Raw genomic sequence first — 23,357 nt, 5'->3', positions numbered from 1 at the left:
GGTACTTACATGTTATTTTATATCCATATAAGCAAAGGCTTTTCACCCTCAAGTTGCACGCACAGCAGACATAGCCTGTCCTAGAGACACAGGCTCGCATCATGTCCCAGGAGCACGTGGACCTAGTTGGTGTTTGTTTCCCACAACCCAGGCTACAAAATTAGGATTTTCTTGACCTAGGCTAAGCTGTGTCACCAGCTTGCAAGCCCAAGCACAAAGGAGCGACGCGGTGTGCTCAGCCACCAGCTGAGACAGAACAGCTCGCACAGACACCCACAGCGATAAGCGCAACCCGAAGGGCTTTCTGAAGGCGGCTGTGAGGACGCAGGGGTGAGACAGGACACGCTGCACGGACAACAGAACAAGGAGCCGTCCCCGCAGAACCAGGAAGGCTGAACACGGGTCTCCTGGTCTCACCACACCCAAGCTCCTCTGACTCCAAGCGGCACCTGTGTTTGTGTGTCTGTACACGTGTGTTATAAACCACAGGGTCCAGTTCGGAACAAGAACAAAACAAATCCCCCTATTTCCTGCCAACAGGCTCTGCAGTTGAGAAAAGCAGATAACAACACTAAACTAAACATGTCTACTCTCAGCAGAGACTTTCTACCTGAAAACCTTCTGTCCAGAACAGGCCAGCGTCTCACCTCACCACATTCACCTGTACAGGGAGATAAACACCATTACAACAAACCAAAAATCAGCGGAGGTTCTGGCTGGTTTATTAAACTTTCAGTTGGGGTCAGTCTGTGCCTTTGAGCTGCTTCCACTGCGCCTAAACACGTTAAAAGGCTTCATACTGGAGTGGAGATAGAACTGCTCTGGGAAACTTATCAGATCAGATCTTGAAACAGCAACCGCCAATTAAATAGTCTGAACATTTACGAGTTATCTTGAGGGCACAGGAAAAAAAGCAAACCACTAACTCCAGCTGGAAGAGCTTCGTCTGCGTAAGGAGCAACGGTCACAGTCACTCAAATTTCATCCACGTTCTGAGCATTTTAAGTGGCTGCAGGAGCAAATCAGAGCTTCAGAACTGTGGGGAAAGTAGACAGCACCTAGATAAGGCATAAAGGACACCCAGTATTTCCAGACAGGAACCTGAAACAGGCACAAATATCAGGAGAATCAGCTGAAACCTGCATCGCCCCAGATGAGATACTGAGCAGGTGGAAAACGAGCTAAGCAGGTGTATTTGCAACAAGGCCAGGAATTTAATGGTGACCATACTCAAAGGAAGATTGTAACAGCGACACAACAGCAAAAAGTCAAGAGAGCTCCAAATTAAACTGGACTTACAGGAAAGGCAGCTTCTCATTTTATAAGTATTTCTAGTGTTTTTTTAACTAAAGAAAATACACAGGGAACGTGGACACAGGCTGTGTGTCAGGCTATCCAGGGAGAGCATCCTCCCGGCACAGGACTAACTCTTGAAAAATATTCTAACTGCTGGGCAGCAGCTCCATAAAATCACGAACCCACCTTCCCTCCTTGCAAAGCACACAAGGGCTGTACACAACAGGTACGGAGCCGGTCAAACTCACACTCGGTCCTCTGTTTCACACCGCCAGCCTGTGGCACAGAGAATGACACGTGCAGCCCTACAGCTCCAGAGGCGTCAAGGTTTAGGCACAAGGCTCCGCGCTCTTCCACCACCGATAACCGTTTGAAGCAGCAACTCATTCTCCACGCAGCTCACATTTGAGCTGGAAAGAATTTGGTCTCCACAAAGTAAATTTGCACGTATGAGCAATACGGTTTGCATCTTCGATTGGCTTAAAAAAAAGAGGAGCCTCCACCACTGGCCAGCAACAATCTGTGAGGCAGCTTCACGCTGAGCAAGTTCAGCGGGCACAGAAAGCCCGGCACCTGCCTCAGCTTTGTGCCGGGTACAAAACGCAACTGCTGCACAACAGATTTAGTGGGAGGGGGGAAAGAAAAGAAAAAAAAAAATAGCTACAAAGTTACCTCATGGGCATCCATTAGACAACACACACCATCAAGGCAAAGATCGGCATCCCACACTGAAAAAACCCGCAAGGTGTGCAGTTAAAGCCCCGCTTTTTAGAAACTCCTCTCACTGCCAACACAAGAAAGCTCTCCCAGCCCCAGCTGTAGCACTGCTCTAGTCTTTAAACACCACCAGACAAACTTGGATTGATCATCTAGCAGATCCAACAGCGCAAACGACTTCTCCCCAGGTAAAACAAAGGCCCGAGCTCCCACAGAGCTTGCGGGTCAGATTCTCTGCGAAAGCGAAGCAGGGACGCAGTCAGCCCGACGCAGATTTACCGTAGCTGAGAATCCTAATGTGATTATCCAATATTACCATCATAATTACAGGGCCTTTGCTTAGTGTCATTGCTGCAATATCTAGGCCATGACAAGACAGATTTAGATTTACAGGCTCCACCTTCTTCTGGGTGCTTTTTAAATAGGCAGGACGTCATGGTTAATGTTAGCGTGGCAGCCGCGGCCACGAGCGCCTAAATTGTGCAAAATAATACAATTGGAAACGCCACCCAGCACAGAACAGAAGCACGGCCTTTACCTGCCCCGTCTTTAGGAAAGCAAGCCTGGTTGGCTACGGATTGTTGCGGATTTTTTGGGGGAACATTTAGATTATTAGCCACGACACTCTCAACTGCAAACAGCCACAAAATATTTGTACAGTCACAGGCATTTTCACCGTATTTGATGACATGGAAAAAGCTTGACTGTCTCTTCCCCACTTCTCTGGGTTTTACTTTGATAGCTCTGATTTAAACCTGTTTAGCTTCATTTCTTTGCATTTCTCAGGACCATCTCGCCACACATCTGTAAAAGCCACTGTTGTCCCCCCGACAATACTCCTTCAACCCCCAGCCAGTTCCACAGAGAAAGTCAAAAAAGGGAGCTGGAAATCACAAAACAGCAGACAAAGGAGGGGAGAAAAAAGGAAGTGGGGGGTGAAGGAAATTAATCTCTGCCGTGCAACAGCATATAAGAAGCCTAAAATAATCAGTGGGCAAGATTCATCCTGCGCATTAACGCTGCATCCCCCTTTCAAAAGCTCCAGTCCAAGGGCAGCAATAGTTGGTTGCACTACCCATCCTCCAAGAAGAGGGTCAGAACGCAGCCTGGACACCTTAATTTCGGGGTATTAAAGTCTCACAGTATTTGTGACAGCAATTCCAAAACAAACAGCAGCTCACTAACGGCTCTGGAACCGTACTGGCCTTCACAGCGGGAAGCGCGGTTAGACGTTCACGTGGGTCGGTTTGCCAGGCATGTGCTCCGCTTTACAGTCTTGTACATCCACTCGATTCCTCCCTGACAGGCAGACTTAGAAACCCAAAGCTGGTGGAGTAGTGTTTTATCACTGCGCAGCAAGATACACCGCCTCCAAGTAGATTACTTGGCAAAGCAGGCTCAGTCCCTCTCTATTGTGACAATTTTAGTCCTCAAACTTCCACTGTAAGACTAAAAAAAAATAAAAATTAATGGGTCATGAGTAACTCACAGCTAAAAAAAAAAAAAAAAATAATTGTTTAGTTATCAGTCAGCCCTCTAAAAAGCACATTTCAGCTGCTATTATTCCAAGCAGCTGCTAATAGCATCTGAGAGCTCATTCATCTCCAAGTGAAATTAGCAATGGCATAAACATGCTGCAGAGCACGGCTGTGTTCGAGCGAACACGACTGGAACTGCAAGGCCAGCAAGAAACTGCAGCAACTGCATGCAGCTGAAAAGCCTCACTGGAAAGGCAAGGAAGCAGTGAATCACACCACAGAAGAGGAGAGAAAACCAAAACTGATGGGGATGGGGAGGGAGGAGAAAGCAAGACTAAGCTGGTCAGGGCTGGGACTGGTTTTTAACTGGACTTGCTTGTAAGGGGCAGCCAGAGCGGTAAGGTACTGGAGCCCTCAAGTGCCACGGCAACAGCAAACTCCATTTGGGAAGCAGTTCTGTAAGGATCCACAGAGAGCTCATGGCAACAGGCAAGTCAGACATTTAGGAATTTTGATCACTATGGCAGCACCCAGACATCCTTGGTGAGCAAAGCAGCATGAAAAACACAGGAGAAACCCTTACACACAATTCCTAGGCAAAGCTTACAGCTAACACGATACTGTAAGAGCTTCACAACAGCGAATGGGCGTTTGTGTCAAACAAGTTTCTTCTGCTTAAAGCCAGGAATCCAGATTTCAACCTTTTCACGACTCCCATATCCTCTTGAGCCACAGAAGTGCCATCTCACTGAGTAGCAGGAAAACACAACTTCAGGGGTACGTAATATTCCTCCAGGAGAGGAGATGCTAATCAAACCCCGAAGACAGCAATGAACTTTTCAACTCTTCAGTACATGCCAAGCACGGAGAGAGGTGTCCACTATCCCACCAGGCAGCTCTCAGGGAATTCAAATCACTAGGTACAGTCAGGAGCACACAGAGCCATCATTCAGCACAGGGAAAAATAAAAATAAATAAATATCAGCTCTACACGAAGCAGGACTTTGAGTTTTTACACATATACACAGGTGAGGAAGGGGAGAGATACAAATAGGCATACGCCTGCCTGTTCACTTGTCAGATGCCCAGAAACAGGAAAAGGCTGAGGGGGTTCCGAACCTGCAATCTTGTGACTGCTACTCACAAGCCCCATAATTATTAGGGATTTAATTCATCAGCTCAAACGAACTTACACAGCTGCTGGAGAATCCCAACTTACACATAATACATCAACATATGCATTTCTAGTCCGCTCAGCAGCGGAAAAAGCTTCAAAGGTACGAGGTGACTGCTTCTTATGTTGTTAAGTTTAAAACAAAAGCAAGAGGTATAAAACCACCATCCGTCCCGCTCCAAAAATAGCATAATTTTAATTTTAAAAAAAAATCCAATACGTTTAATCCTGTCACGTGTTCTGCTGAACCCTGTGTGCGCAAGGTTGAGTTTGTGTATTTCCTGTGGTCTCTGAACAACATCAGACCCTTAGAACATACCGTGTGTTAACTATCATGGCGCGATCAGTTGTGGGATTACAGCTCTTGCACCTAGTGCCGCGTCTTTCTGAACACGCCTCCTAAGGCGGCAGCACTCGAGCGTATTTTGGTACCAAACGCAAACGCTGAGCCCCAGCAGGCACAGGCAAGGGTAGCCAGGCATCTCCCAGGAGCACGGACAGTCTTTGTTCTGTGTTTGCATGATGTGACACAGGGCTCTGGTCCCCGGTAAAAGTTCCTTGATACTATGGTGACGTGAATATTAATGACACCGTGGTTAGAACACCAGGCAAGGAGTTACATTTGCATTTAACACGCGGCTTCCTCACTGCTTTCCTACATAGCCCTTATCAAATCGCTGCATCTTCACGGGCTTCAGTTTCTCATTTGTAAAATAATTTGCTAAGCCTTTCTTCCACCATCTGTACGCCTGCTTCGCAGAGAGGGGAAGGGGAACAACCGTGCACAAGGCCACAGGTTGTACGACGCCCAGTACACGGGGGTTCGCTGAAGGGAGAGCACAATAGTCCAAACTACAGCTGTTAGAGGGGTACAGAAAGAAACAGAAGGGTAAACTCATGCTCACGTATCCATCTTCTAACTCAAAAGCAATAGGTAAAGGCCAAAAGAAAGGCTCTGCCTTTCAGCAGAATTTTTCCGGAGAAACGTGCACTCACGGCACCCCAGGGCAGTCTGAGCCAAGTCTGTACTGCCCCTTCCCTTCCCCTCCGCCACACCGTCCCTCCTTCACCCTTTGCCACCCCACAACCCACACAGCGCTCTGCGATGCATTTTTTTTAACTTCCTTACAAACATAACCATAAAAAAAAAAAAAGAACATAAGAACCAGCATGATCTTACCAGTTGGCAACTGGAGCTGGCTTCTTGTGTCATCTTCCTTACAAGCCATTCACTGACTGGTAAAAGGGCTGTAAGGAATACGCAGCCACCGAAGAGCTTAAGCTGGGACACACTCAACATCACAGGCAGCGGCTGCTGAAATTCCCAGGGAATACTCAGCACACATCAGCTAGCGTCCACATCACCTGCTCCCCAACACGGTCACCAGCATCCTGCTGAAACCACCCGGACCGCGAGGGGGAACCAAGCCACAGACACGTCGGATGACCTCTCAAGCACACAGGCTCCCTAACGGGACATTTGCAGAACTCCAGTCAAAGCAACCGGGATCCTACGAAGAGAGAACTTTCCCATCCCAGCCCCAGAGCCATCCTCGCTTATCTCCTGCCCTTACCCCAGCTCCCTCCCCACAGAGACATGGCACAGCCCCTTCCCTCCAGCCAGCGTCTCCCGCCCATTTGTGCTGAATGCCAGAGGGCTGATTATCCCTTGCTATTCACCCACTCTCCGCACGCCACGCGTACGCCTGCCTAACAAGAGGTGCTGCAACATCTAGCTAAAAAAGAAAGGGAGGTGTGTCAGCACACAAGTACACATGTGCTTTCGCAGAGCTTTCTCCCAACTCAAAAGGATATTTTCTTTAGGAATTTCACTGTATCCTTCATGTCACCAGACATTTGCGTATCCTCCGGTACTAGATGCTTCTCGCCAAAGGTCATGGAGAGAGTTGTTAGACCAGAGCCCAAGGGTCGACAGCAGCCACAAATATCTTCCTGTGAACCCACTGCAGCCGTAAGGCAGGCATTTCCTATCGATCCCGCTCGCTCCTCCAAAGCGGCAGCTAAAAGCTGGAGAGAAGGTCTTAATTTCCAAAGCACTTCACAAGTCAGAAGCAATTAATCCTTCAGCAGCTCCTGACAGGTAACTGAAGTATCACTGACTTAGCAGGTAGGTTGTGCAGAGAAGGCCCATGAAGCAATAGGTCTTCTGAGCTCCTCTCACAACAGCACTGATTATTTGTGTTCATTTTAAGTATTTTAGAACATCTGGAAAGTCTGAGTTTTGCATCACGCTCCCACAGCATCTGAACGGCTTCCACACGCACTCCAGGACAGCAGTAAAGTCACAAAAAGCAGGTATATCACTTCAAACCAAGGGTGCACCTTGCTTGCTCTGGCACCTTGAACACAAACTGATGTTCAGGCAAAGCCCGCACGAACCAGGCATCGTGCTTCTCCTGGAGCATTCTGCACTTCAAGAGACAAGCTCCACGTTTATTTTACTGCTGCCGTAAGAGCTGCGCAGTAAAAGCACATGTCAAGCTTGCAAGCATCATTTAGCTTACAGAAGTAAAGGAGATGCAAGCTAGAATTTCATCTCAATAACAGCCGTGCGTTTAGATAGCTTCAGAAGTATTTTACCCTCACACCTTTGAGAACAGCACGCCAGGTTGCTTTTTTCTGTTCACACAGGCGCATTTTGGAGTCACCTCCCTATGACAGCCCTACAAACAGCAAATAGGAAGTAAAACCAGCACGTTCCTAACAGTGAACGAAAGGAGATCAGATCTACCTGTCCTCATCACGGCACCAGCTAGCTTCCAGCTCAGCCGTGGGGTGGATGTACATGCAAAATCTCTGCTCCGGGAACTCAGCTGCTGATGGCTTTTTTTATTTTTAATCTATGAGATCACCCGTCACCGGTACGTAATTTGTTTCTGCAAAATCATGAAGCAAACCAGATGCTACGAGCATCTTGCTCCAAAAAAAGTCTTTAATCCAATCCTGTGACACATGGCCCGGGGTCCTGATGTCAGCATGGGTTCTGCCACAGAGCAAGCGTAAACGTATGCCCAAATCACACGTGTGCCAAGAGCACGCCCATTTAAAACACACAGAGGCGGCATTTGAGAGAAAACACAGGCTGCAATTAAAGCACTCAATCTGGGAGGCCAGAGATCAGTTCCTGACTTGGCCACACATACTCTGCATTGCTTCACCTTCGTATCTCGGTGTATTATTTCCCAGCAGCCCTGGAAGGAATGGAAGGACGTTTCTGCAGGCTGTGCCAGGGCTCAGATACTCTGGCAACAGGGCAGTGAGAGCTCCTCACGTTAGAGGAGCTGCAGTACAAGGAAAGTAGAGAGCTGCTGCATCACACCGTAGGCAGATAACAACAAGCTTCGTTTAATTCTGCGGTAATTCCTGGACCTACCACAAAAGGAGAAAAGGAAAGTTTCTGTAATGATAAAAAGCCACAAATAAGAGCTGATTACCTTGCAACTGTGTTTCACTTCAGCTTTTCCAAATCTTGTCCTTGTGCTCACTAATCACTGTCAGTACTGTTCCTGCGTTCAGAAGGGTACAGCAGCCAGCACCTGATTTAAGGGGGTACATTTCCAAAGCAGTACCACAACAAGGACATCCCACGCTTCCTCCCTCCCAAGAAAGAAGGCATCCTTCCCTGGGAAACTTGTTTATTCAGCCACCTCTCATTACGGAAAGAGAATTCCTCTGTAAACCAAGTTTGCTTGTGGCATGTTTCTCCTCAGAGACCTCTTGTCTCCTTCCACCTGTGAAACACGAGTAAACACTTACTCAGTACAAATGGAGGCAAATTGATTGTGACTTTCCACAGGAGCAGCAGCAAGTCCTGCAGCTGGCAAGCTGCTGTTCCAACGGGCACAGCCTCAGTCTGTCCAAATCGCTATTTGCACTGAAAAAAAACCAGTCACCTTCCAAGCAAGCAGCCTCCAGTCTCAACGCGAGCGTGCAGCGCCTCGCCAGCTCTGACCCCTATCAGCCATGATTAATGCAGAGGGGTGAGCTCGGAAGGCAGCAAGTGCTAAACCCGAAGCGGATTCCAGCTTGTCTTCAGCACATTTATAACCTGCCACCTGCTCTCCGCAACCGCTGACAGGCTCCTGTCCAAAGGGGAGAATGCCCACGACACAATACAAACATCGTGGTGGTGCATCTTCTCCTTCGATCCAAACGTCACTGCAGGTGTCGCAACCAGAGGTTAGCGACCCATTCATCCATAACTGCTACAAGACTTCTGCGAGACCCGAGCTGGATAGTTAAACCCTGTATTTTCCCTGGACGGAATCCCAAAACTAAGCTCTCTTACACCAAGTAACTGACAACTTCATAAGGCTGTTGCAGGACTGCTTCAATTATAAAACATTTTGTTTTGGTTTAACACAGAAGGCTCTTTCTGGGAAGATGAAAACTCACCCCCCCACGACTGCGCTGGACTAACACTGCCATTAAACATGCTTTCAGCCAACACAGCCGCCAGGTAAGAAACCAGCCGTCCCCGTGTACAATCCCCAACCCGTTCTCTGACGTGTCGCACACGGCTTACAAGTGAGGCTAGACGATGCGAGTCTCTGGGCTATACAGCTTCTTCCACAGTTAAATCCACTAACACCTTCCTTTCCCCACTGATTATCCCTAGGGCCGTGGGACACATTCTGCCCCAGCAAAATCCACATGGCTAAAACCACCAAAGTGCTTGGGATACCTCGACATTTACCCAATAACTCACTTGGGATTCTTCACCAGTTTGCCTGGCTTCTGCGCTCGCAAAACCAGACTGCTAAAACCCAAAGGAGCCAATATCCTACCCAGCAGCGCAGCGCGCAGTGTACATGCCCTGCCTCTGGAGGTACACCGCAAAAGCAACAGGGGAAAAAAAATTAACATCGCATGTCCCGTTCCAAGAGGAGAAACAGTTTAATTCCTAATCCAAATGTCACTGGTCAGCTGATTAGTGGCCGGCACTTGGCAGAAGCTAGAAGGCAATAACAGACAAAATACATTTCAAAGCCATGTCTTGAACCCAGCCAGACTGGAATTGGATCAAGGGTCGTGTAAATCAGCAAAGTTTCCCTCTGATGGGGTTTGTTTTAAAGTGAAGTTACTTCAGGAGAAGCTAAGGTGTAATTTTACAGGATGCCAGTGACTGCAGCCTACGGTACGGCACACTCGCGTTGGGGGTAAGCCAGGCAGGGGTCAGCAGAAGTCCCCTGCAATTAGCCCAGCCACACATTTAGGCAGCTCAGGGGTCCCCCTTCCCCCCTGGGGCGCAACCACGGGGTCAGGTTGTGTGTTCACAGCCTTACTGAACTCTTCATACGCGTGTTGGCCTGCAGGTCTGCTAAAAAAAAATCCATGATGAAACCTTCTCACAATGTCCATTTGTTCAAAATGGAGTAAAACACAGCTGGCAAATTTAAGCTGGTTTTGCATCGTTGTAAGATGTCCACCATTAAATGCTTTGAAATACACATTAGCTAGCAGCACACACAGAGGCACGTATCTGAAAAGATTCAGTGAAATATCTGACAATTATTAAACCTGAATCTCCTAACTTACGCATTTTAAGGGAAAAAGACTGCAAGTGGCACCTTCAGAAAAAAACACTACTAATTAAAAAGCGACTTTTGAAAAGCTGAAGAAACACAGCCTGTCTCTTTTGCTAGAAGCAGACCACAACAAAACCCTAGCTCGAACACGCACCCCGTCAGCCCTTGCACGCCTTGGATCAACTCAGCACTCCCTTTCATTATTGCAGGTACAGAGAGTAAGAGGAAATACAGCCCCCGAAAACTGGACACTGGGGCAATCCCCACCTTGCCTGTGGTAGCTCAGAGGAGTACACGTGGCTTGCGGTACTCTGCCACACACATGCATCCTACGCACTCCTCAGCAAACTTCTGGTTTCTGGCAACATCCTTCTAAACGTTTCTCCAGCTCTGGTCCTCATCACAGAGACACCATCCTCCTCCTAGCTCCAGTGAAGGGTTTTGCGGTGGGCTGTCTTCTTCCCCCCCACCACCTACACACAGGCAGAAACAAAAAGCAGCACCCAGTCTGATCACACCGTTTTGCTTTCTTTCCATAAACAAACCAGTAAGGAAGGAGCCTGACTCACCCACACTCAAACACGCTCCGTGAAACACCAGTCACCTTAAAGTCCCTAACAACCTCCCTGCAGTCCACACCGGAGCACTGCGCCGATGCCGCCAACTCTAACCCTGGCCTCGCGGAACTCCGAGGCCAGCAGCGCCGACAACCCACAGCAGTTGATCCCCATCCAAACTTTGAGGGGAATTTTTCCAGAGATTATTCCTGCTATTACATGGATTATAGCAAGACAACTACAAAGACTCGACTAGGAGTCATCTGTTGCAACGTACTGTTTGTAAAAAACACTGATTCACCTATTAGAGCACCACAGACAACCAACCATTCAAGTTCCTTCCACGTTATTCCCATCTGCTTCCTTCCAAACGGAAGGAATGTCCCTCCCCACCCAGGAAAGCACGCATCCAGACACAACTATATTTACGGGGGTGAGGGATGTACCTAACCGCAGCAGATATTTTGGAGGACCTACGCAAGAGACTGCGCGCATGCGGAGACATCCGCCATCTGGCACGCTTCACGTCGCCTGCGTTGAGGACTCCCACCCCAGGCCAGGGAGCAGCCACGCTCAGCAGCGCTGCTCAGCACAACTGAGGGGGACCAGCCACAGCTTTGACAGGTAGAGGTAAATCCCAGCACCTTAATTCCAAAAGTTCTAGTTCAACCAGTTCCTCAGGCTTGCAGCTCAAGTCTCCCCCGCACCATCCATCATAATTTCAGAGAGTCTGTCTTTTAAAAAGCCACTTCTACATCTCATTTATTTTCTAGGCTTCACATGCTGCACCAAAACACAGGCCTCTCCTCTCCTTTCTAAAGCAACGGGGATGAGAAACGTTTCTTTCCCAGACAGGATACTCCTCCTCCTACAAAGTGCTTCCCAGGGGACTTTCCCTTTTAGCACAAATAGCCAAGACTTCACAAGTTGCCTTTTCAACAGTGCTGAACCACCAAAATCCGCTGCAGATACAAAAAAAGTTTTCCAGCCAAGGATTCAGACGTCAGTAGCGCAGGGACAAAGTTGCCAGAGAGCTCCCCAGGTCTCCAGCTGAGTCAGTGAAAAAACGCTGCTTACCAGCACTTGGTGAGCACATGCAGCTACGCCAAAAGGCCGAGAAGCATGCAAAGCTGCAGCACTTCTGACCCACAGCGACTCCCCAGATGACGCACTTTTCCTACAAAGGAAATGGCATTTTCACCCCTCCGCTCCCATCAAAAGGCGACAACCTGCAAAACGACAAGCCACCCTGCTCCTGTCCCCTTGGAGCCTCCACCCACCACACAGAGGGGTTTTGGATTGCTCACACCATGAGTTTAAACATGAACAAAGTATCTGCGCAGCACGTTTCACCAAAACAACTTCCTTTGCCTCATGAGGCAACATCTATTTTACAGGCCTGCTGCACCCCGCTTGGCCCGCACATGTGGATCCAAGAGTTGTAGCCAACCCTCGGCCATGCTCCGTCCCGGAAGCCAGCCAAGAAACCAGGAGTCACAGGGAAAGTAGCAGTTCCTCCAGGACAGCGAGGTACAGAGGCACTTCTCCCGCGCAATCCGCACCACCACCTCGCAACTTTGGCGGCTGTAGCTCGGGCCTGCCAAGCAGGAAGAGCCCAGTGACACACAGGCTCGCTTCCTGGTGCTGTCAGCACCGGGGCAGAACCTGCCAACAGATTATTCATCAGCAAAAAAAAGTCTCTGTTTGCCCATGTTACCAGGATGAGGCCAGCCTGCATTAAAAAAAAAAAAAAAAAAAGACACTGACAGCCTCTCAGGTTTAGCTCACAGTTCCTAAGCACCTAGGGCCCAAAAGGCCTTGGAAATATCAGCCAAAACAAAGCTGTATTGCAAATGTCAAAAAAAAAAAAAAAAAAAATCACTATAGTTAGTCATTGAAGGACTGTTTTCAGTGCTCCTCTCAGCTCAGCACACAGCAGAAAATATCAGAAACCACGTTGCAAAGACGGCCACAGATCTATTTTCTCGTACACTGTGGCGACTTTTTACAAACACGAAGGCACACAGAGTACGGAGAGTCCCTTTTCCATTTCAGGGTTCCTTCTGTAAAAGCCAACACAGGTCCTCCCACTCAACTCTCATGCAGCAGCTACCCTCTCCTTCGCAATTACAAGATCAAAACAAAACTCTGTTTTGACTGAAATTGCAAAGGATGCTGCGCAGATGGACCAGGAGCAGGTCTAAGGCCAACAGCTCTCTGAAGGTCGAGGCTAAGGTTACCAGCCAAAGCCTTTCAGAAGGCTCCTCGCAGCCCAAACAAATGAAATGTAAAGTGATCGTTAAAGCAGCCGTACTGGTTACAGTTTAAAAAATACCACCAGCAGCTCGCTGCACTGCAAGGACTGCACACATAAAGAGCTTTATTATCCCTGCTGTTATTTTTAGGTTTTTTAATTGTTTTATTTTGAAAAAAAAAAAAAAGCAGCTCGGAATACCGCTTTCCCTGCAAAAAACTCACACAAATCCCTCATCCCAGCTCACAGCTAGCGCCACTCAGCCTACCTATGCGCATGACACATCCAGAGAGAATTTACTCCAACGTTTTATTCCTCCCTGCTTAAGCTAGGAAAGGAGGCAACTGGCTGAAGAAAGTTGGAGCTTTATTTACTTACAGCAGCTTGTTCTTCACCAAAACATCTGACAATTTGAGATTTGTTTTTTTAAAAAAACTCCCACTTTAGGGAAGGTAGGAAACGATCAACTTCTGAAATCCCCTCAATTGCTAAAGCATTTGGAAAAAAAAAAAAAAAAAACACAAAACCAAAACATACCCAGCAAACCCACACTGGGTTTACACACGGGAAGAGCAGAAATGTCAGCTTGCAGACGCCACGCGATTGCAAGGCTGTCAAGGACAATGAAATATTAGGGAATATCAGGGACAGAGAGGGAGGCGGAGTGCACGGGAAAGGCCAAAGCCTCCCTTTCCAGCTCTGTGAGGGAAAAAGGAGCAAAGGCAGAGCACTCTGCAAAAGGCACCAGGGTCTTACCTTCCGCCAGCACCTCGTCCACCGTCACCTGGTACCGGCCGACGCTGAACACCCGCCCGATGTACCCGCTGCCCGGGCCGCCGCTGCCGCCGCCGCCGCCGCTGGTGCCCGACCCAGGGCCAGAGCCGCCCTGCTCCCGACGCGAGTCGAAAAACTTCTTCATTGCTCAGGAGGCAGCAGCCGCCTGGTTATGTAGGCGATGCTGTGTTTTGGGGTTTTTTTTTATTATTTTTAAGGTCCCAAGCCCCCTCCTCGTTCCTCCTGCAGCCCGGCCGAGGCCGGTGACGGGGGATACCCGGGGCCGCCCGCCTTCCGGGGCCAAGCGGAGCGGGCGTGCTGTCCTCCGCGGGCTTCACACCTGCAAAAGCAGAGGGAAGGGGAGGGGGATAACGGGAGGGGAAAGGCGGTTATCCCCGCAGCACGGCCCGGGCCCGCCGCAGCCCCCTCGGGGGAGCGCTGACCGCCAGGGCCCCTGACCGGGCCCCCCTCCCGGTACCTCTCTGCGGGCGGGGGGCGCCTCCATGCACCCCGCAGCGCTGCCCAGGGCCGGCCGAGCCTGCCCGCAGCCCCACCGGCTGCCCGCGGCGGGTCACGGCGGGGGCCGCCTGACGGCAAGGCCCGGGGCCCGCATCGCTGCTTGGCGGAGCTCCCGGCGGCCACCGAGCCCGTCAGGGACCGACCCCGCCGCCGCCGCCGCTCCCCGCCGGCCCCATCCGACCAGGAAATGGGCTGTCACAGGAAGTCCCGGCTGCCGGCGGGAGCACCGCCCCCCGCGCCGGCCTGGAGCCGGCCTGGAGCCGGCCTGGAGCCCGCCGATCACCCCCTCCGTGCCCCCCGCAACTCCGCGCTGCCCGAGCCACCCGGGAGCGCGGCCGCCACCCCCCGCCCCACAGCGCGGCGGAGGGGCGAGTGCTCCTTTTGCGGCGGGGAGGGGGGGTAAGGTGGAATGGCGGCAGCGGGCCCCGCCGCCCAGCACCCTGGGAGCGGTAGTTCCCTCTCACCGAGCGGTGGGGGCAGTGGGCAGCGCGGCACCGCGGCTGGGACTACAACTCCCAGCATGCAGCGCGGCTTCGCCAGGCCTGGGAGAGGTAGGGGGCGGGCGGGGGCCGAGACGTTTTGGCGGGGCTGTGGGAAGAGACCCCGCAGCGGGAGCTGCCCCTCGGCTCGGCCGGCGGTGATGGGGTCTCCGGCCGCCATTTCTTCCCCTGCCCGGGAGGGATGGGCGCAGAAATCCTGTCAGGAGGAGCCGCGGCCTGCGCTGGCACCTCACCTCTTCACCTTTATTTTTATACTGCACTTAAACTTGGCGTTTTTGTGCCATAACAGTAGAAGCCTTTTCCTGTGACATCCTGTGCTTGACCTGAGGCGCAGCTCCGCACAGGCCCTGCTAGCCCCTGGTTCAACAGCCTCAAATAAAACTAAAAATAAACTAGAGATATCCCCAGCCCTCAAAACTCACTGAGTGCTTTAAGCCTAGCAGGTGGTTTAGTAAAGCCCGCACCTTAGGTTTACGACTAAATTTCATCTTTCTCCTCCTCCCCACCCCAGTACCTCACGCAGCTTGCAGCAAGAGCACAAAGCCCTTGGGTCAGGCTTTAGAGTAGTTTAGCTCTAATCTTGTAAAACTTCCTTTACATGCACTTTGGGTTCTTTTTCAGCCCTTTTTTTTCCTGAGAAACAAGGGGGCTTTCCAGCCTCCAATGTCAGCCAGCTCCTCTCCTTTCCACATGCACTAATGGGGAAAGCCAGAGCTGGGATTTCAAACAGCAAAGGGAAACATTAAAATGGAAAAAAAAAATTGGTCTTCCCAGCCGGCAACCCAGAATCCAGAACGCCTAGAAGCAGGGAGGAATGCCTCCATGACAGCACCGCTCTCCTTCCTCCCCTCTGACAGGGGCAGAAGAGGAAACCAGCGCACACCCACTTTTCCCCCCATGGACTATTATTTCCTGTATGATGCTAATAACTACAGACGTCTTGCTGACAAGCTCCCGTCCCAAGCGGGTAGGCTAGCCAGGCCCTGGTTACTGTGGGATGGCAAAAATGTTTAGCCTTCGCACAGCCCTTTTTCTTTTTCCTACATCACTTTTAGGCACAGGCTTCCAGCAACGCCAACAAGACTGGATCAACATGTTGTAAACAGACCTATTTTTCCCCCCTTCCCAACAGTGTTTGAAGACTTTTAAGATGCATATGGCTCTCAGAACAGGCAAATAAAGTTGCCGGTGATAATATTTAGCATGTTGGATACATAAATCTAGAAGTGCATCGCTGTACAGTTGCTTTTCTGCTGAGCCGCTGTGCCTCTTCATTACAGTTAATGCTGTTCCATCATCCTTGTTCTCAGCAGTTCTTGTGGTAAGGGTCTACAAGCCCACCCTGCAGACCTCAAAGTCCTTCTCAGTCACCATCATTCACCCATGGGTGACAGGGTGCTGCACAGCGGCCCCTATCTACACCTCATCTCCAAATGCCACGTACAAGAAACCCCAAGCCCACGTGGCTGGAACTGCAATTACTTCAGCTGGCTAGCACAAGCACAAAAGCAGTCCTTTTTCATTTAACAGGCTTTAATCTTCATTAAACCTTGCTGGGCTGTGGTTTGGGGCTCCGTGATGAGTTGCCGGTGGTCAATACAGAAGATTCACTTGCCCTTCAGATTAAATACAAATTGGGTAAAGTCTCCATTACTTCTATACATTTTTTTTTCTAATTTTTTTTTTTTAATTACTAACCTGCGAAGCATCCCCAGGCACCTACTAAGACTGAGGTAAAACACCCAGTCCAAAAAGAGAGTCCAGTAATCAGTGATTTCTGGCGACTCTGCAGAACTGAACAATTTCCAAGGAAATTGGGCACCTCTGTACAGTAGAGGGAAATGACTCATTTCCAACTAAAGATAAAGCCTGCTGCCATGCAGGGAGCTGGCAGATGCACTGCTAAACATCTTAGCTAGGCACTGAGAAGCCCTTTTTAAAAAATGTACCTGGGCGAGCTGAGGTATAACGCAGATGCGCGTCAGACCCATGCACAACTACGGGGCCCTGATGTTCTGGCCACAGACACACAAACGCTGCCAGTGACCATTTCGAGGAGCAGCGGCCGGTCCTCGGTTGCAGATACTGATGATATTCTTCATCCCGGAAGGCACGAGGCTTGGCTGCGCTGCTGCAATCCCAGTGACCTTCACAGGGATCAGAAGACTGAGCGTGAAAGCTTTAAGTGAAAAAAACTGTTGGGTGATTGCCTGCGGAAACGCTCTAGTACTTCTCCTGAGCAACCCCAGGGTGCTCACAGGTTTGTCCCACTGCAGACAGAAACCTCAGTCTGACTCATACCACCAGTTCTAAACATCACATTTCAGCTGTTGAAATCCTTTGATGCTAGACTTAAAAATATTCAAGTCCTGACGACGCGGTCAGCAGAGCTGTTTGCCCACGCATTGCCTCCCTGGTTCCCCTATGCTGCTAAGAAAATGCACTCAAATCCCCAGGAAGAAGCACATTAATACAGCTGCATCCCTCTTGATCAAACTTTCCAGACAGCTCAGCATTTTCTAAATAAAAACATACGTTGGGGAAGGTTTCCTGCGGTTAACCTAAAGGCGAGGGCACACTGACCTCTCCTGGGCATTTCCAGACGTGGCAACGAGGTAGGACAAAGCCTGCACAGCTTTCTGAGCTCGGTTACGCAGGGCGTAATAATTAAATCTTCTCATCCAGTCTTTTCTACCTTGACAAGGCTGCTCCCTTAACCACACATTTACTGCAAAAAATTTCTGTCAAGCTTCCTACCAGCTAGAGAGAATTAGAGCTACTATTCTGTCCATCTCTGGTTCTGCCCATGGTTTTCTGGAATCCAAGGATTTATTTTAAGCGTGTAGCACAGGCCCACAAACACTACTAGTAAGGCCAGAAAAGCCACCACTTTTCTTTATCACCCCCAAGAAAAAGGCCAGCTCTCAAACATACTCTCATCTAGCAAGCAATCTGGTGAGGTTCAGGGCTCTGCAGAGAAGCAAAACGAAGACTCCAAGACTCCTATCTGTATTTTACCTGTTTAAAACTAAGAGTTTCCACTTCCTGTGCTCCTGTTCACCCTCGTAAGACATACTTATCAGCAACAGCTAAAGGTCAACATCTTCCCTTAATGGCCTCCATATATAAATAGTGGGCACACATGGAAATAATTGAGCTGACTGCCATCTGTAGGCTCACGCACGTTGGATGCAATCCTACACGCAGCCTGGACTGCTGCTGCGTACATCCATAGGATTGGCCACCAAGTCACAAAGAGCCGTGTTTCTCAAGAAGCATCACTTTGCTCTACAAATGTATGCTGGGAGAAGGGATTTATCAGCTGTGTTTCAAGTGAAACATAAGAAGGACGTGGAGCTGTTGGAGAGGGTCCAGAGGAGGCCACGCAGATGCTGAGAGGGCTGGAGCCCCTCTGCTGTGAGGCCAGGCTGGGAGAGCTGGGGCTGCTCAGCCTGGAGAAGAGGAGGCTCCAGGGAGAGCTGAGAGCGGCTCCCAGTGCCCAAAGGGGGCTGCAGGAAAGGTGGGGAGAGACTCTTCAGCAGGGCCTGCTGTGACAGGATTAGGGATAATGGTTTCAAAATAGAGGGAGGTGGATTCAGATTGGATATTAGGAAAAAATTTTTTACGCTGAGGGTGGTGGAGCACTGGCCCAGGTTGCCCAGAGAGGTGGTGGATGCCCCATCCCCGGAAACATTCCAGGCCAGGTTGGCCGGGGCTCTGAGCAACCTGATCTGGTTGGAGATGTCCCTGCTCCTGGCAGGGGGGTGGCACCGGGTGGGCTTTAACGGTCCCTTCCCACTCAAACCAGTCCGTGATTCTATGATTCTAAGTGTCAGGGTTCTTGAGTGCACCCCCAGGCCTTCATTGCCCCAGGCAGTCTCACGTGAGCCTGGACCCAGCACCCTTTGCTCCTCGGCCATGACCTTCATTTAAGCGCAGGCTTAGGAGCCTTGGCCTTTCTCTGAGGCAGCTGAAGGGCAGTCCTGGCTGTGGTTCTGTGTTTTGGCTTTGCTGAGTGAGCTCTGGACTTGCATTGTGAGTTGCGTGGTTCCTCAGCATTCCTAACTCGGTTTCCTGGGTAGGCTGTGGCCTTGCTTCCCTGCTTTGCCTCATGCTCCCGGGGTGGCTGGTGAAGCTGGTTACTGCCCCCATGATCTTTAGGCGCGGTAGGACTGGATCCTCTTTGCAGGCTTACTTGCGGTGCTGCTGGCATCCTTTGCTCCCAGCTCCCTTCTAGCACTCGATACATCATGTTGAGATGCTCAGCGTGTTCTCCCCACTCCAAGCGCTGTATCGGCCAGTGCGTTTCCGTCGTATTTCCACGAAGGACTGAATACATGTGTGCCTTAGGAGTCCCCCTTAGCCGGGCAGTCACAGCTCTGTTTCCACCCCCTAGAGCTGGGTTACAGCCAAATTACAGAGCAGCTAAGTAAGATAAAGCTACATCAAGGCAGATATTAATTAAGAAGAAAAAAAATGAAAGCTACTCATTTCCTCTTCAGAACTATATATATGCTAATTGAAGTAAACATTCATTAAGCCTATTAAATGAAATTTAGGTTTGATAATGCGTTTAAGGCTGCTGGGAGCAGTGGTGTAGCAGTTCGTAGCCTGCAGCTTTGGGGAAGGAGGGGTTAGGTTGTATACATATATATAAAATATATACCTTCCAAAGGGGCATTAGGAGTTTCCAACTATCTCTCTGTGGACCTGGCACATGCCCTGAGGCCTGGGGCTTAAATGATATTAATTAGTCTTGATAGCAGGGGTTTACTTGAGACAAAATTATGGCATTTGTACAACTGTGACGTGCATGCAATGACAGTGGTCTAGCCCGTCTCTGTCCTTCATGTAAATAGGCAATAGCACGGCAAGCAGCGTCATTCGGATTGCGCTGCGTCCGCACCAGCGGATGCTCTCCCAGAGAGCAGTGGGAATAGCTTGCTGGGACCAGACAACCCTAGGTCGTGTGAAGGCTCCTGCCGCAGCCTGTGCCTTAGGCTCTGCAAACCTGTTCTCTCCAGTTCAATCGGAACAGTGTGAGGTAAGACAACGCAACGATGATCAAGAGCAAGCAACGGCTTTTATGACTGTGAGGGGCTCTTTTGAAGGTAAACGTGTCCCCCCACAAGTGCCTGACCATCTTCACAACCCCACTACAGAGGTGCTGCAGCCCCACTTTGGATGGCATTCATTAACACAGCCCGCTGACGAAGCTGTCAGACGACCAATGGCCCAGAACTGTTTGCCTTCCCTGCTGTTTATCGCTTCAGTTCATAAAAGAAAGTAGCAGGCTGGGCTCATGGCCAAGCGCAGCCTTAAGGTTCTCTGGGAGAGAGAAGCAGAGTGAGGTTCTGAGACAGTGTCAGCGCAGCATGTGCTGTGGGACAGCAGCGTGGCAGGCGCAGAGTGCAGTGGCACCCAAGACACTGGTGTAGTTGTCACTGTTACAAATTGTGATAGCATCCAGGAGCTCCTCGTGTGCCTGCCTGTAGAACAAGCAAGCATTCCTGTCTTCAACATCTTGTAATTGAAGAGTTTGACTCCTGGCTTTTGCATACAGCCGCTCATTGCTCTCTCCCCTTAATTTTCTAAGGCACGTAGACCACCATGTCTATATGGTCCCTTGTTTTAAAGGCACTTCAGGTTAGAGGAATTTTCTCAGGTCAGTTCTGCTCCCCTGTTCCCTCTTGGCCTTCTGTGACACGTACGTTCATGCAATCAGCCCAGGTCTATCCAGAGAGCCCTTGACTGGCATACCGGTACTGGTACACTGCTCAGGGCTTCGTCAAATCCTGTCTGAACTGCTGAGAGGTGGTGGAGCGCTGCACGCTCCCCTGGTGATACTGACTGTGTAAATAGCGTTTCTGTTACGGCCAGTAACGAAGAGCTGAGAACACTTTCATTTCTTCTGTGAATTGGAATATTTCAGTCTTCCCACCTCAAATGAACATTCTGGGGGTGTGTTTGTCACCTTCCTTCCGCTCCTTGTGTTAACGGGCTTTGCTCAAATAACAGAACAAGAGCTCCAGGCTGGCTCTTCCTTGGTTTCTACACCAAGGCTACCTCTGTTTTGGGGAAATGGACATTTCATCTAACACAGCGCGGAACTGGAGGGAAGGAGACATCTGTGCTGTAAGCGTCAAAAGTACCCTCTGCCTCTGCAGCGAGTCCCGTTATCTGCAGCTGACTTTGTGGTTGAGCCGATACTCATACGCAGAACACAAGGATCCTTTCCCCTCTCACAAGCACAGGAAAACCAGTGCTTTAGGAAAGCAAGCGCTGGTTTTCAGCCTCCGCCCTAACCTCAGCTACGCGCTGCTATGGAGACAGCATGCTGAGTGACAGCATTGCAACAGCTCCGACAGCGCTTGTGCAACGGCTGAACAACCCCATTTTTCGGGGGCTGCCGACTGCAACCTGCTGGTGCTCAGGTATAAAAATTAGCATTCCCTTCTGAGCTTCCTCAAAACACCCGCATAATCCCCAAAGGCCCAAATTCTGGCCCTCACTTAAATCTGTGGGAGATTGGCTCGTGACTTCGTTCGTGCCAGGATTTGGAAACCAGTGAACGAGGTGAGGCTGTTTCTCTAAAGCTGAAGGCAGGAACCTGCTATTCAAATAACACACTGAAAATATTTTCATCCGGCACCAGGCTCCTCTGCTCCTTGAGGTGCACGTTGAAAAGGCCAAGTCCTTCCGGCAAAAACACAGATGCTGCCATTTTCGGAGAGGTTCAGCTCTGTTCTCATTGTGGGACCTAGAATAAATACCTCCTGCTTAACAGGTTGGCTGCTCGAGCTCTATTTATTTACTTAATGCACATTATCCTGTCTTTCTGTGACCTTCGATTTTCATTATGTCCTTTGTAGAGATGGGAGAAGAGCAGGATGGAGTGGGAATACAGAGCAGGTACGCAACCGAGAAACAACTGGGGATTTGGAGAGCTTTGTAACAGGGAGGGGTCAAAATAATCGATGGGACAAACAGGAAATATCAGTGAAAAGAAAAGCGGTGTACTTTGTCACTTACTACGCCGGTAGGAACTGTGGGCTTGTCCATTCCTCTCCCATTTTGGATGTAAGGGCAGCAAAGCTGTGCTAGGCAGTGCTCCAGGCTGGAGATATTTAAGGAGAGCCATGCCCTTTCCATCCTTTAAGAGATGAAGGCAACACGCTGAAAGCTGAGCAGACTGTAGATAAAGGGCTCCTGGAGAGACAAAACTTTGTCTCCTGAACCTTATAGAGAAAATTTTTTCCTACAGCAACAAGCCCTCGCCTTCCTGAAGGGAGCAGCTCCTGTAGCAAGGCACAACAGGGTGCAGACAGCCACTGCCCTAAACCCCCTGTCCTTCCATCCACCTTCCAGAGAAGCTCAGCTAACTCGCAGCACGGCCAGAAGCTTTTGTAGTCTGTATTTTTATTTTTTTTTCCTTTCCAGTCGAAATAATCCAAGTGTCTGAATCGGATGGCTACGGAGCCGGCATCCGTAACCAACTGAGAATATAGGGAACTGGGCTGCCTGTTGGGTCAGGATCTGGATTCTGAGTGGACAACACCGACTAATTTCAGATTAGTCCAAAAACATCCACACAAACACTTTGCATCTTTGAGTATTCCTCCCTACTTGGAGCGTCTCCCGGGGAAAAGGAAAGGTTGAATCACGCAAATCGTGAATGGCAGGATTGGTGCAATAATTAAAGGATAAATAACTTCCACAGAAGGCAAGTAATTTGTGGTCCTAAAGAATTACTGTTGCACACAGCATTGACCTCAGTCTCAGAGCCGGCCAGTCCTGGGGGCTGAAGAGGCTGGAAAGCAAAGAGAAGAATGAAGCTTTTGGAAATACACAGGCTAAAAAAAAAAATCAGTGACAACATATGATGGAGAAACAGAGCAGATCTCCTGTTGGCGGATTAAAATGAGCGGGTATGGGCCCAGAGTAGGAGACGGCTGGCATGAGAGGAAGGGAGGAGAATGGAAGCTTTGAGAGACGTAGGAAAGAGAAGAGTTCCTCCTTAGTGACCGTTGATAAGATGCACCACGCCGCGCTGAATCCTGGTCAGCGTAAAGTGCCAGATTTCACAAGGAAAGAGGCTCTGCAGCAGAAAAGGAGCGTGTTTGTGGCTTGAACCCTGTTTTTCTGTTACCCTCTGTTCAGCGTCCCCTCCGCAGCGGCAGGGAGTGAGTGGAGGCCGGCTGGCCTCTGTGGGGCTGTTTTTGGGAGACGGAGCTGCGGTGGCAGCTATAATAAGCCAGCTGCACAGACATGCTCGCTGGAGCACAGCCTGCACTCATCCGAGCTGCTAAATTTAGGTCTCTGCCAGCAAAAGAGCATGTGCAAAGCGGAACAGGGATGAGGTGTAGCTGTCGTATGAGCTGGAAAAAAAGAACCAGAGAAGGTTGATTTACCCATTATAATGACTGCATTTTTGGTATCACAGGAGACAGAGTCCCTGAGGAGAAACACAGCGAAGAGAAGTGTTATTGCGAGGTTGATTTCCTTCTGCCAGCCTCATAATCTTGTCCAAGGCTGACCC

The 23,357-nt window shown here is 49.9% G+C and overlaps 1 protein-coding gene across 12 annotated transcripts in view; it reads right to left on the bottom strand.

Moving 5' to 3' along the window:
• Positions 1-14,397, bottom strand: part of AAK1 (AP2 associated kinase 1) — a 79,965-nt gene extending 65,568 nt beyond the window's left edge. For 10 of the 12 annotated variants that reach the window (XR_015261220.1, XM_086768027.1, XM_086768013.1 and 7 more), the window contains exons 1-2: positions 14,278-14,397; positions 13,782-14,139 (exon numbers count right to left, since the gene is read on the bottom strand). Coding sequence is in view for 10 of the 12 variants with exons in the window: in XM_086768027.1 (XP_086624153.1) it covers positions 13,782-13,944 (163 nt within the window). In the remaining 2 variants the exon portion in view is untranslated. Of the gene's footprint in view, positions 1-5,845; positions 6,041-8,120; positions 8,223-8,333; positions 8,418-13,781; positions 14,140-14,277 lie in introns of those variants that run through there. The other 2 variants (XM_086768019.1, XM_086768018.1) reach the window with 2 other exon arrangements.
• Between the last annotated feature and the right edge of the window lie 8,960 nt (positions 14,398-23,357).

Source organism: Chlamydotis macqueenii, chromosome 27, assembly GCF_036417535.1.
Source record: "Chlamydotis macqueenii isolate bChlMac1 chromosome 27, bChlMac1.mat, whole genome shotgun sequence".
Taxonomy (NCBI): Eukaryota; Metazoa; Chordata; class Aves; order Otidiformes; family Otididae; genus Chlamydotis; species Chlamydotis macqueenii.
The sequence above is the reverse complement of the archived record's forward strand: the minus strand, read 5'-3'. Positions and strand labels throughout refer to the sequence as shown.